Raw genomic sequence first — 15631 nt, forward strand, 5'->3', positions numbered from 1 at the left:
CAGAGGCAAACTCAAGCTACTGTTGCGAGAAATACAGGAGGACAATTATGAATAATAAACCAACAATCTCTTATAACTATCTGAAAATGCAGTCTACAAATTCTCTGATCATCCCCTTCCTTGAGAGGCAGAGTGTGAGCTAGATGTAGTGACAAAATTCTAATAAAGAGGAAAAAATAAAGTGACAGTGTGTGCCTTCAGATACAAGGTCAAAAAAGGCACTGACCCTTCCTCTCTCTCTCTTTTTGGTGGCTTTTTCTGGGAAAGTTAGCAACCATGTCATGAGGACACCCAATCAACCTCGAGTCCCATGGCAAGGAAGTAAGGCCTTCTGCCAGCAGCCATGCGAGTGAGCCAACTGAGAAGTGGCTCCTCCAGCCTCAAACCTTAGGATGACTGCAGTGCTGGCCATTACCTTGACTGCAACCAGGGGAGAGCCCAAGTTAGAACCAGTCAGTTAAGCTGCTCCCAAATTCCCAACAGAATCTGAGATAATAAAATTTTCTTGCTTTAAACCACTAAATTTTGAGGTAGTTTGTTATGTAGCAATAAATAAAACAAAACAACTCAGATTCTTTCATTTTAAAAGTTAAGAATGTATCACGGTTAACAGGAACAGTTTCAGTCTACAAGGTGAAAAATTCGGGAGACGGACGATGGTGAGAGTTGCATAACAATGTGAATGTACTTAGTGCCACTGAACTGTACAGTTAAATATGGTTACAACAGCATGTGTTATGTTATGTGACTTCTATCACAATAAAAAAACATTTAAAAAACACATACATAAAAAAGGAAAAAAAAGAATACGGTGAATTCATTTGCTTTACAATGGGGGAGAGAAGAGGAAGGAGTAGGTATTACACCATTCTGCAGATAAAATGTTCTAAATCGACTAGTGTGTTCTGAAATACTGCCGATCCTTTTTTGAAAGTTAAAGACTGTTTTAAAGACAGAAACAGAAGTGTGAGTAAGCAAACATCAACACTGTGAACGGAAGCTCAGAAATTGAATGCTGCATTTTTAATGTCCTCTCGCAGCGTTCTCTATAACCTCTAACCTTTTCCTTAGTAGAGCAAAATCATCAGACTCTGGCAAAAACTGTTTCCATCTCTCTCTTCTCTCTTTGACCTTGATAATTCGAGTTTAAACAAGATTCAATTGTGAGTCTCAAGAAAGCTACTGAGGAAGAAGTCATTTCCACCAACCTGGGTACAAATATTTGGCAGACAGAGTGCAATTTTCACCATATCAGGCAAGATGGACTGATACAAGTGTTGAGCTTCTGCTTCTTCTAGTACCTGAAAACCAATAAAATACCTTACCAGTGAATAATAACCAATGAACAAATACCTGTTTTTAAAATTAAACTACATATCTGCTTTTCAGAGGATCCCATAAAAAGGCATATTATCATCATGGAATACACACAAAAGTATAACAACAGGTACAGTAAGGAACTTATAAATTGATTTCCAAATGTATGTAATTCACCTTAATGTCCTCTGAAAAGGAATGAAGTATCCCACATATGAAATCTCTCTCATATCACATTCACAACTAAATAAAATATTTGCAAGTGAAAAGCAGTACATTCTGCCCTTGGTTACATCAACTAAAAACTATTAGCCCACCAAGAACTCTTCAGAAGCCCTCAAGCCTCTATAGCCTATAATTTAAATAACTCACCATAAAAGCCGCACATTGTTTCAGAGCAACTTTTACGTGTCAAATCTGATCTACTGATAGTAAACAAAAAGTCCCAGGTGACTCAGAATTCTCCCCTCACAGGGCCTTAGGGATTTAAAACCACAATTTCCATATCAATTTGAAGTACAAGAAAAATATATTTATGGCCCATTTTTGTCTTATAATTTCCCATCTCTTCAATGCTTTAGAAATTACTTTAGCCTATTTAATCCAATTTCTCTCAAAACATCAGAGTAATTCTTTCAAAATAGTGAAAATGAAAACCCTCTTAATTTAGATATTCTATATATACAGTCAGGATTAAACCATGTGTCTATCTGAAATCACATCTGAACTAGATAGATGAGGTCTCAGTTATAATCCAGTCTGATCCTGTCATTATTAAAGAGAAAAGAAAACTGAGGCCAAGGAGGTCACCCTCATTATCCTAGACTGGATATGTGAATTAGCAACTAAATCAGAACTAGAACCCAAGTGTTCTGGCCTATATGCCATGGCTCTCCCCCACTTCTCTATGTTACCATGTTTGCGACTGATGAGGATATAGACTCTTTAAAAATATCTAAAGATTCCCCTAGCTATGAGGAGCTAAACTGAAATAAATATGCATTTGTCTACCTAACAGCTACACACTGTATGTGTGTAAACAGAAAAAGTAGCAAAGATTTACATTCACCTTGGTTTTACAAGGAAGTTTTACTATTGAGAATTTTCTTTATACCAAAGCTTTAAAACTCAAACCTCTGTGCAACTCCTTCTTTAAATTAGGATAATGGGAAACTGATACTCAAAATGAACAGAAAGATATTTACAATTCAGAGAGTGTAGGATTCAATTAATCACAGGTATATTAAAAAAACTAAGCAAGTTAAGAACACAAGACAATTATTCATTCTGGCTAAAACACAAAGTTGTACAAGAGTAGAAAAGGAATCATATCTCAGATACGAATAGTTTTTACCATCATACTAAAAAACCAGAATACTGATCTAATTGAAATGAATATTTTACGTATAGTGGAGAAATGGGAAACAGAAATAAGGCTGTGTTGGAGGTGACATGGTTAAGTAACAACAGATAAATCCAACAGATCTCTAACAGGAAGTAAACACACTAAAAAGCATAAAATAAAGGCTAAAGAGGGTTCAAAGCCTCTTCATGATAAGCCTCTTTAATGCCAATAAACGGCTTCCCAGATGGCTCAGTGGCTAAAGAATCCACTTGCAATGCAGGAGACAAGGGTTCCATTCCTGGATCAGGAAGATGCCCTGGAGAAGGGCATGGCAACCCATTCCAGTATTCTTGCCTGGGAAATCCCATGGACAGAGGAGCCTGGCAGGCCACAGTCCACAGGGTGGCAAAGAGTTGGACACAACTGAAATGACTGAGCACAAACAATGCCAATAAAAAGGAAAATTAAATTTTAAAAAGTCATACAATAGGAAGCATTCTACTATTTTAGAATTTAAACATAAGCATTAAAGATACTTGCTTTCCTATACCTGAAGATGCATAAAATATATTAATGCATTTAAGATATTCAAATTCTTCTTATTCATAATTTATCTCTGAAAACATTTTGAAATAATCAGAGACTCACAGAAAGTTGTACAAATGACACAGAGAGGTCCAGTTTACTCTTCACCCAGTCTCCCTTAATGGCTACATTTTGGATTAACTATAACACAACATAAAGCCAGGAAACTGATACTGGTACAGTGTATGTATAGTGTTCTCTGCTATTTTATCACACGTACATTTGCTTAACCACTATCAACATCAAGTGAGGAAGTGTCCCACTACAGCAGACGTCTCCCTCGGGCTACTAGTTTACAGCCACACCCTCCGTCCAACCATCCCTACACCCCAGGAAGCAGCACCCTGCTTTCCATCTCTGCAACTCTGTTGTTATACAAAGCGGATCATATGTATGTGTTCTTTAAGACTGACTTTTCCATTCACCCAGTTTAACATTCTTGAGATCTGTTCAAGCTCACGCATGCACCAGGAGTTAATTCCTGCTGCCGAGCAGTGTTAGAGTATGACTACACCACCACTTGCTTAACCACGTTACCTACTGAGGGGCATTTCGGTGGTTTTCAGGTTCTGGCTATTACAAACAAAAGTGCCTTTTACTCTCAACCTGCCTACATACACTGTTATGTCTGGAATAATTTCTTGTAAGCAGCATATAGTGTGTCATTTTTTTAATCCACTCTGTAAATCTCTGTCTTTTAATTGGTGAACTTCGATCATTTACATTTAATCACTGCCATGTTAGCACTTATTAATTTTTAATTTTCTTTTTATTTTACCTGCTTTCTTTTCCTTTATTCCTATGGGTTACCCAAGTATATTTTAGAATTCCATTTTTATTTATCTAAAATGTATTTGAGCACATCTCTTTGAACAGATTTTTTTTAACTTGCTGCTCTAAGTATTTCATTATATACGATTTATCACTTCTCACCTTGGTGTCAACACTTCACATGCTGCAGTACAGAAGTATTACCTTTAAGGCCCTTTACCTGGCCCCATTATAACTTTAATATTTCTTTACATACACTGAGAACCACATTTGATAGTGTTAAAAATTTTGAAAACAGCAAAACAGAAAATGTCAAACACTATTTAGAAAACTCAAGAAGAAAAGGCTACTATATTTACCATATTTTTACTCTTTCTACTACTATTCTATCTTCCTTCTTGATATAACAAGATTCCATCTTGTATCATTTCCTTTCTCTTTCAAGAAATTCCTCTTCACATTCTTTTAGGACAGATCTATTAATGACAAATTATCTTCCTCTCCTTCGTCTTAGAATGTCACTGTTTGTTCTTTAGTCCTGAAGCATGTTTTCAACGGATATACACTTCTCTGCTGACAGTTCGTTTCTCTTACTCCTTCAAAAATATTGTGTCATTTCTCTCTGGCCTCCATGTTATCTGATGAGAAATTCACTGTCATTCAGTTTTTGCCCTACAGGCAATGTGCCATTTCTTACTGAATGCTTTCAAAATTCTTTTCTTTGCCTTTAGTTGGAATAAGTTTGACTATGATATATCTTGGCATGGATTTCTTTGGGTTTCATGTAAGAGGTTTGCTCAGCTTCTTGATGCCTTTTATTAAATTGGGGAAATTTTCAGCTATTACTTCTAGTTTTCAGTTGCTATTTTTCATTATTGTTATTTTCTCAGCCCTGTTGCTTTTTTCTTCTCCCTTTCAGTACTAAAAGGCATGACTGTTAGATCTTTTTAAACAGTTCCAAAGATCCTTAAACTGCTTTTTCAGTCTATTTTTTTTTTATGTTGTTTAGACTGAGTAATTCTTTTGCTCTTTTTCAAGCTCTCCTATTCCTTCCTCAGTCATCTCCATTCTCCACTGAGGCCATTCCACTGCATTTGTTTTAAAAAAAAAATCAGGTATTATTATTTTTCGGTTCTAAAACTCCCATTTGGTTCTTCTATATAGCTTCTATTTCTTTGCTAGGGCTGCTATTTTTTTGTTTCAAGCAGGTTTGTAATTGCTTACTGAAGGCTGCATTAAAGTCCTTGTTAGATGATTCCAGGATCTGTGTTGTCTCAGGGTTGGTGCCTGTTGATTGTCTTCACATTTTAGTTGAGGTTTTCCTGCTTCTTGGTGGAGTGATTTTTATTGAAACCTGGATATCTGGGGTATTGTTTTGAGACTTTGGATCTTTTCAAATCTGTTTTAGCAGGTCTTCTGTGACACAGGAAGGAGGAGCCAGCTCACTAGCATCAGTCAGGAGTGAAAACTCTACTGCCCTTGGTAATTTCCAGGACAGGGAGGGAAGATGCATCTTGTTACCTCTCAGGGGGATCGCTGCAGAGGGTGAGAGTTCTGGCTCCCCACCAGACCTCTGTCGATACCACTCTGGTGCCAACAGCCCCACAGACTCTAGCTGGTCAGTCTAACTCCGCCTTTCAGCTATATTTAGTAGGAGGGATAAAGAGAAGTGTCTATCCAAACATTCTTAACCTAAAGACATTTAACCTTAAGTGACTCAAGAGGCTGACAGCTTCTTCTCCTTTGGGTACCTGTCCTTGTCTTTTAAAACTGACACACGAGTAGCTGCAGCCACGCTTTGCTGACCATCACAAGCTTTAAAATATCACTTATTTATGTGATGAAGCATCATTGCACAGGACTTCCTCACAACTGTCAACACTTCAGACCTATGTCTAATGTGGCTTTGAAAATACAAATGAGATCATAAAAAATGTCACGTGAGAACATAACCAACCCAACTAGCATTTGAGATGCAATGCATAATTTAAAAAACTAGTGTGATCTTATGCCCTCCCATATATTATTAGCATCTTCACACAGATCTTAACTTTTACAAATTGATATTTATTAATCCACATAATTTATTAATCTATACAATGCAAACCAAGATATAAGTAACAAAAAGCTTTAAAAATTTAAATCATTGCCTAACTTCAAGGGAAGTAAGAGGCTTAAATGTAAATATTTATTTATATCATATATTGTATTACTTATAACAATGATGAAGATGATTATAAAGAAATCAAGCATTTCCATGATGATCAATGGAAAGCATCATTAAATCCCCTGCCCTCTACTGGACAGCCGCACAGATAAGCACACGTGGCAACTGTTTCTGTGTGTGCGTGCCCGTGTGTGCATGCTGCCATTTTATCCTCATCCCCAAAGCTGATTATGTACATGCGTCATTCAGAGTTGATACAAAGATTTTCAAAATTATAACGCTATTCACCCATTTCCTCCTTTTATAGATCTGTTCATCCACCCAGCTGGACAGTAAACATGTAAGTGTCTATTATATGCCAGACACTGTGCCGGCACTGACAAGAGAAGTGGAAACGACGATGGGCGTGATCACTGGCCTCATGAATCTCGAAGCAGGAAGTCCTGTGCTCTTTCTGTGATCCCTCAATGCATCAGCCCTCACCTTGAAGGATAGTAATTACTGCAATTTCATCATAGTGACCGTGAAGAAGCTATCTTTCTTCCTTAGCAGATGGAAACATGGACAAACTACTCAAATAGAGTAACTGAATTTGTCAAATGTCAAAACATGATGAATGATTTAAACCTAGCAGCATACATATAGACAATAAATTTTTACTTATTTCTTCTTCCTCAGAATGCTTGATCAACTAAAATTAAATCTGTGAACTGTGCTCTAATACTAAAGACATATTCATATGCGATTAAGTACAGAACCTGGTACACAGAAAGTACTACATAAATAACACTATAGAATTTTGAATGAGTAAGTGAAAATTGTAGCCAGTAAAATCAGAAACATAGTGTTATTTTAAAGAAGGGGAAATTTTCCATAGATCTGCTTCTTCAGTTCATAGGAAACAGCTTTTTAATCAGTCACAAATCAACAAATATAATAAACACTTCAAGTCACACCATTTTATCTATTGATGTGTACCCAAGTAGATCCTAGTAAAAATGTTAAATTACTAACATGCTTTAATAAACAATTTCAAAGAAGTTTATATAAGAAGTCCAGAACATGAAATTTTATTAATAATTTTTAATATAAAAAGTTTTTCATCCCAAAATCTAAATAGAGAACAGGAAAAAACTCATAGCCCTACAATCCTAAAGTTAATACAACCATTTAAGTTTTTGTTATGCTTAGGTACTTATCTACCTTCTCACACAGAAAAAATCACTTAAAAGCACATTATTCTAACAATTGTATAATTTTTTCATTAGACAAAAGAACTTTCCACTTTGCTGTAGAGTCTTCATAAACATCACCAGAAACAACACGTTTGTTTGAAAAATCATGTACTTTCACTGTAGAAAATGAATATAAACAAAAAGAAAACAAATACAACCCACAAGCCCAATATCAAGAAATATACTGCTAACATTTTGGCATATATCTTTCTAATTTGTATTCTGTTTTCATTTATATTGTGAACATTTTCTTGTATAAATAACTATAATCCTACATCACTATTTTCAATAGCTGAATATTATTATATAATTCAGACATACCACAACTTATTTCCCTAAGTCTCTTATGACAGATTTACAGGTTGTTGCCAATTTTCCACTCTTATAATTACTATTGTAATGAATATCCCTGTACACACATCTTTCTGCCAACTATTTGAATATCTCTATAAGAGAAAATGCTATATTGAAAAGCATAGGCTTTTTTTTTTAAGTTTTTTGATACATGCTACCAATTTATATTCTGGTGCTGTATAAGAAAGTACTCAACTCCATATCTTACTGTGAATTCTCACATTCTTGTTTTATTTGCAATCTGATAGACTAAACTGACACCACCATTATTTTATGTTTCTTTGATTATTAATGCTGTTGTACTTTTTATCCCCATGGATACAAACCCCTGTGACGAGCCTTAACCCTTCTTTCCCATTAATTTTTTAAGTAATATGTGAATGCATTCTAGCTTACAAATGTCAAACAATGCAGATGAAGTCAAATCCCCAATTCCTATTCCTGCTGACTGTCCGAAGACATAAACAGACGCTTGTCTTCTTCCCAAACTTTGAAGCATTTCTACATATGTGCACACAGAAATTAAGACGTTACATGAACTTTTAAACTAAATGGTATACTATAAATTTTTGCAACTTGTTTCTTACCTTAAAATAAAGTCACCTTTCCATGTAATAGAATGATAAATGCTACGCAGTATTTTCCACAGTATAGATATACAATTTTCTTAGCCATTCCCAATTGGTGATAATTGCTTTTCCAGCATTATGAAAAATATAAAACATACAGCAAAGCTAAAATAACTGCACACTGTGCTTCTGTGCTCAGTCGTGTCCGACTCTTTGCAACCCCATGGACTACAGCCCGCCAGGCTCCTCTGTCCATGGGGATTCTCCAGGCAAAAATATGGAGTGCGTTGCCATGCCCTCCTCCAGAGGATCTTCCCAACCCAGGGATCGAACCCAGGTCTCCTGCATTGCAGGCGATTCTTTACCATCTGAGCCACCAGGGAAGCTATCCCTTCTCCCGGGGATCTTCCTGACCCAGGAATCGAACAGGGGTCCCCTGCATGGCAGGCAGATTCTTCACCAGCTGAGCCACCAGGGAAGCACGCACATACCTAGAGCATAGCACTTATTCTGGTTTATTGAAATTATTCATTTACACGTTTTGCTCCTCTCCTTCTCTAATCTGTGACACTGCAAATGGAAGGATTGCATTTTATACACTGTGTATTCTAGTACCATGCATAAAATTCAGTACTCATTATTTGTTGAATAGAGCTGAGGAAAATTTTAAAATTACATTTTATCCTGTAAATATCAATGCAAAATATAAAGCATAAAGATATCTGGCGAGACTGAAGCTCAAAGAAGGTCAAGCTAATTTTTCCACGTTCAAACTTAGGGGCATACACTGGGACCGGAGGACAGAGCGCTTCTTCCCAGGCTCACAGGAGAGGGTATTCTAGAGAACAGAGCACTCAGCCAAGAAACCGGAACAGAAGACTACAGTTACAGGCCGGGTCTGCATTTACTTTTTGTATGAACATAGAAAAATCCTCAAATCCTTTATTTCCTCATCCCTAATAAGGATAATTCGAACTCTGTTTAACTTACAGAGTTATGAAGGCTCAGATATAACAGTGTTTAACAAATTCTAAAGACTCATATATAAATGCAAAGTATTATTATCTAATGGGCCAGTAATTTACAACCTTTCTGGAGCCTCCTCTTTCTTTCAACACCCCCACATCAATTAACTGCCAAGTCCTGCTGATTGATCCAGCAGGGCCTCATATATTCATCGCCTCCTTTTAATCACTACTAAACTACCCTGACTCAGCCCCTCATCCAGTCTCACCAAGATTACTACAGTAATCTAACTGCCATCCTGCTGCTAGCCCACCTTCAGTTTCAGCCCAAGTACACCCCAGTGTGTCCCTGTTCCACTGGAAAGCTTTCAATGGCTTTTCCTTGCCTTTTCAGTACAGTATATCCCTGAATTAATAATCAAGCTCTCTGGCCCTAGATCCTCATCTAGTCTTAGACACACACACTCTCCCTCTCTCACAACAAAACCTTCTGTGCATTTTACATACTAGCCACTTCTGCAATTTACTCTTCTCTAGCACCTACGTGTGCTTCCACAAATATAATCTGTGCTCTGCCTAGAATACCCTTTCTACTCTAGACCTTACCTAACTTTTTTAATGTCTTGCTCAAACAGCGCCCTGCTTCAGCATCTATCCAAACTGACGCACCAGCTACAAGGTAACTCTCCCTCTTGTAATTTAATTCTATGTGTTTTCACAAGACCCTTAAGACTCCCTGCTTTATTTTATACTTATGGACATGTGTTCCAGTGCTTGTATCAAAGTTCCTTTCACACAAGACTGACACTAATTCACTATGCTAGAACACATTCACATGTAAGTTCTTGATAAAAATTTTTGTTAAATTAACTGACACTTTCTATCACAGCTAGGTAATTTTGCAAAGCTTTTCCTCTTCGTTCTCTCTACTGCCCATAAGAATCTCCCTCGCTTAGGACAAGGTCCTCTTTTTTCCTTAAGTAAATTAAACTGCATATGAACTGGGTTTTCTATAATATGCCTCAAAAAACTTACTGGAACTAATCAAGAGCTTCCCAAGTCTGAGAGGTTCATATTTCAATAATTAAAAAGAAAGAACATGGGGGAAGGCGCCAAGATGGCGGAGGAGTAGGACGGGGAAAACACTTTCTCCCCCACAAATTCATCAAAAGAGCATTTAAACGTCGAGTAAATTCCACAAAACAACTTCTGAATGCCGGCAGAGGACATCAGGCACCCAGAAAAGCAACCCAACTCCTTGAAAGGAGGTAGGAAAAAATATTAAAGATAATAAAAGAGACAAAAGAGGGAGGGACGGAGTTCCGTCCCGGGAAGGGAGTCTTAAAAAGAGAGAAGTTTCCAAACACCAGGAAACCTTCTCACTGCCGAATCCGTGCCAAGCTTTGGAAGTACAGAGGGCAACATAACAGGGAGAAAAAATAAATAAACAATTAAAACTCGCAGATTGCGAGCCCTACGGTAACTCCTCCAGCGGAGAAGCAGCGCAGACGCCTGCATCCGCCATTAGCAAGCGGGGGCTGGGCAGGGAGGCGCGGCACGGGCTGCATCGCTGAGAGTAAGAATCTGGCCTGAATACCCTGAGCACTATCTGAGCGAAATAATTTGGGCTAGCAAACCAGACTGTGGGATATCTACCATGCGAAAAGCCAGCCCTAACCTAAGACACCGCCAGCCCGCGCACGGAACAAAGGACTAAACAGAGATAGCCGGCTGCAGACCTTCCCCCTCCGGTGACAGGCAGCCAGAGCCAGAAGGGGGCAATCGCAGCCCCAGAGAGACATTATCTATAAAACTGGCTTCTTTGCTAACTAAACCTTATTGGGGGTCTGGATGGTCAACATCTGCCTGAGAAGGTGCGCGGGTTTTACACCCAGATAACCGAGTGGCGGGGAGGCGATAAGTCGCAGCATTGGCGCTCGCCAAACACCTCATCACCTGAGCTGCTCGGACCTGGGAAGAGCACAGAACACAGGCCCAACTGAGTCTGCGCCTCTGAGGACTACCTGAGTGCCTGAACCTGAGCGGCTTGGACCTGGGAGGTGCGTGCAACCCAGGCCCAGCCTCGGATTGTTCCCGGCGGAACAACCTAGAGCCCGAGCAGTGTGGGCAGGGAGGCTACACCGCCGTGAGCGGGGGCAGACCCAGTGTGGCTGAGGCACTGTGAGCGCACACCAGTGTTATTTGTTTGCAGCATCCCTCCCTCCCTCCCCACAGCGAGACTGAACAAAGAGAAGAAATACAGCTCCACCCACCAGAACACCGACACAAGCTTCCCTAACCAGGAAACCTTGACAAGCCACCTGTACAAACCCACACACAGCGAGGAAACGCCACAATAAACAGAACTCCACAAACTGCCAGAATACAGAAAGGACTCCCAAACTCAGCAATTTAAACAAGATGAAGAGACAGAGGAATACCCAGCAGATAAAGGAACAGGATAAATGCCCACCAAACCAAACAAAAGAGGAAGAGATAGGGAATCTACCTGATAAAGAATTCCAAATAATGATAGTGAAATTGATCCAAAATCTTGAAATTAAAATGGAATCACAGATAAATAGCCTGGAGACAAGGATTGAGAAGATGCAAGAAAGGTTTAACAAGGACCTAGAAGAAATAAAAAAGAGTCAATATATAATGAATAATGCAATAAATGAAATTAAAAACACTCTGGAGGCAACAAATAGTAGAATAACAGAGGCAGAAGATAGGATTAGTGAATTAGAAGATAGAATGGTAGAAATAAATGAATCAGAGAGGATAAAAGAAAAACGAATTAAAAGAAATGAGGACAATCTCAGAGACCTCCAGGACAATATTAAACGCTACAACATTAGAATCATAGGGGTTCCAGAAGAAGAAGACAAAAAGAAAGACCATGAGAAAATACTTGAGGAGATAATAGTGGAAAACTTCCCTAAAATGGGGAAGGAAATAATCACCCAAGTCCAAGAAACCCAGAGAGTCCCAAACAGGATAAACCCAAGGAGAAACACCCCAAGACACATATTAATCAAATTAACAAAGATCAAACACAAAGAACAAATATTAAAAGCAGCAAGGGAAAAACAACAAATAACACACAAGGGAATTCCCATAAGGATAACAGCTGATCTTTCAATAGAAACTCTTCAAGCCAGGAGGGAATGGCAAGACATACTTAAAATGATGAAAGAAAATAACCTACAGCCCAGATTATTGTACCCAGCAAGGATCTCATTCAAGTATGAAGGAGAAATCAAAAGCTTTTCAGACAAGCAAAAGCTGAGAGAATTCTGCACCACCAAACCAGCTCTCCAACAAATACTAAAGGATATTCTCGAGACAGGAAACACAAAAACACTGTATAAACTCGAACCCAAAACAATAAAGTAAATGGCAACGGGATCATACTTATCAGTAATTACCTTAAACGTAAATGGGTTGAATGCCCCAACCAAAAGACAAAGACTGGCTGAATGGATACAAAAACAAGACCCCTACATATGTTGTCTACAAGAGACCCACCTCAAAACAGGGGACACATACAGACTGAAAGTGAAGGGCTGGAAAAAGATTTTCCATGCAAATAGGGACCAAAAGAAAGCAGGAGTAGCAATACTCGTATCAGATAAATTAGACTTTAAAACAAAGGCTGTGAAAAGAGACAAAGAAGGTCACTACATAATGATCAAAGGATCAATCCAAGAAGAAGATATAACAATTATAAATATACATCCACCCAACATGGGAGCATCGCAGTATGTAAGACAAAAGCTAACAAGTATGAAAGGAGAAATTAACAATAACACAATAATAGTGGGAGACTTTAATACCCCACTCACACCTATGGATAGATCAACTAAACAGAAAATTAACAAGGAAAAAAAAAAAAAACATGTATCTATAAAGTGCACTAAAGCAAAGCACAGTAAAATGAGGTATGGCAATAAAAGGCGTTAAATTTATCAAAAAAAAAAAAAAAAGAAACTGTAATTGGCTGTTCTTGCTGGTACTTGATAGGGGTCAGAAGCAAAGTCTGAAGTTGATTTGGTTTTGATGGAAATTGCAGTGCTGAAAGCCACCCAGAGCTCTAATCTATCCAAGCAGGATGTGGGATATGAGAGATGTGCAGTCTTGAGAATAGCATCCTCTCCATAACCATGGAGTCATGGTTTAGACATGGCCAGGGAATAAGAATAAGCAATAGAGAACTTCCTGGGGAATAATGTCAGGGACCAGGAGAGACGATTATTCACCCATCATAAAATAATGAGCCAAATTAACCTAAGTGAAAGTGAAAGTCACTCAGTCGTGCCTGACTCTTTGTGACCCCATGGACTATACAGTCCGTGGAATTCTCCAGGCCAGAATCCTAGAGTGGGTAGCTTTTCCCTTCTCCAGGGGATCTTCCCAACCCAGGTACTGAACCCAGGTCTCCCATATTGTAGGCAGATTCTTTACCAGCTGAGCCACCAGGGAAGCCCAAGAATATGGGAGAGGATAGCCTATCTCTTCTCCAGAAGATCTTCCCAACCGGGGAATCGAACTGTGGTTTCCTGTATTGCAGGAGGATTCTTTACCAACTGAGCTATCAGGAACAGATTAATCCTTTGTACTGGTACACTAGTCTATAAAGGGCCCACCTGTCTACACTTCCATGCTGGATTTAAACCTTGCTTTCAAGCTTCTGTCTCATGAAGATAAACAATTGTAGCAGCCACTGGGGATAACCTTTATCATATCCAGCCAGTTTCCACACTTCCAAGAAAAAAAAAAAAAAAGAAAGAACATAAGTCAGAATTCTTAAGATCATGCAGATCCACCTATTCCTTAGGCATGGCTTTAGAATACAAAAATTAAACGTTAGAGAAAAAAATAATTATAGCACTAAAATATGTAAGGATAAAAAATCGACTGGAGAAGGTGAATATTTCCAACATTTATTTGTGTGCGATTCAGGCTGACATTTTGAAGAGAAGACTGTGACAGCTTACAAGAAAACAAACTCACTCATTCCCCTTAATTTCTGAAAGCTCATGCAAGTCTGACAGGCCAACCACAGGGTGATCTCTCATGTGTATCACCCATGACAATTATGGCTTCAATAAAAATGTTCTCCAAATTTTAATAAAGCCCAATTGGTTTTCAGGAAATAGCCAGTCCAATATTTTTATATTTAAGAAGGCATACTTCACAAATTAGTGAGCTAATTTATGGACTTATAAATAAGACTTCCAGAATTTTTATCTTATGGCAACAAAAGAGGTACGAAATGAACGTGGTGGCAGAGGGCCAGGTGACCCAAAAGGCTGAGTGCTAGCAAGGGCCAGCAGCGGCCACTCCGGGGAGAGGACTGTGAGAAGCATCCTGTCTCTTGATCGCCCTTTGCTTTGGCTTCCTCTTCAAACAGCTATTAAGAGCTTCCTAAGTAATTTTCAAAATGCTATGGACTCAAATCTGAGAAGCACCGATAAAAATCACAGCTCATTACCAGTATGTGAAAAGGTTGGCTTTAAAGATAATACAGAAGAGTCTTTAAAGTATTTATCATGTAACTTACACTGGAAATAACCTGCATCTGTCCTTAACCTGCAGTTGTTTAGTATGGGACAAATCAGGCTGCTGTACACTTTTTTCCTCCCCATTAATGGCTGGCAGCAGGAGAAAAAGAGTGCTCAGCATGAGAGCCCCCTCTCATTCTTTCTCTTTCCCCACGGGAAGGAGGGGTTTATTATTACTTGCAGCAAGTAAGGAGACTATCAGGGTCTTTCCCAAAGCAGTGTCTCTATAGTCTCTTTTTATTCCTAATCTCCAATCCCATCACCAAACGCTCATCAGGCAGTAAATGGGAAAGTGAGGGTGAAGTGAGAATGAGCTCTTCTGCAGGTCTTCGCCTCAACTCTGCTTCTACTCTCCCAATCTCTGTTCTGTTTCTCAGGATAGAACTGTGCACTAGTTTCTCATTTCAGGAAACTAGCCATCAGTAGCTTAAAATTCACAGGCTTTTATAGATGGGTATGGAAAATTCCAAAACCCAGATAATCAACAACTAATTTGGGAACACAATAACTTCAGGAAGAATACTGTCATCCAGTTCTTGAAACAAAATATACCTCTGATCAAAACCAGTCACACCATTTCCTACACAAATTTCATTAGATTAAACATTAAGAATAAAATTGTGTAGGTTTATGACACATAAAGGAACTTCTCTAAACAGTTACCTCTTTTTTCATGCTAATAATAAAATGCACAAAGTGTTCTTGTCATAGGATAAAACATAATAACACATCCTCATTATCCTCTGCCTCCTAGAA

General features: G+C 38.5%; 1 protein-coding gene across 3 annotated transcripts in view; it reads right to left on the minus strand.

Moving 5' to 3' along the window:
• Positions 1-15631, minus strand: part of PARG (poly(ADP-ribose) glycohydrolase) — a 114724-nt gene that overhangs the window by 66554 nt on the left and 32539 nt on the right. For all 3 annotated transcript variants that reach the window (XM_010820699.4, XM_010820698.4, NM_174138.3), the window contains 1 exon segment: positions 1209-1301. In XM_010820699.4, the coding sequence (XP_010819001.2) occupies positions 1209-1301 (93 nt within the window).

Source organism: Bos taurus, chromosome 28 (genome assembly GCF_002263795.3).
Source record: "Bos taurus isolate L1 Dominette 01449 registration number 42190680 breed Hereford chromosome 28, ARS-UCD2.0, whole genome shotgun sequence".
Classification (NCBI taxonomy): Eukaryota; Metazoa; Chordata; class Mammalia; order Artiodactyla; family Bovidae; genus Bos; species Bos taurus.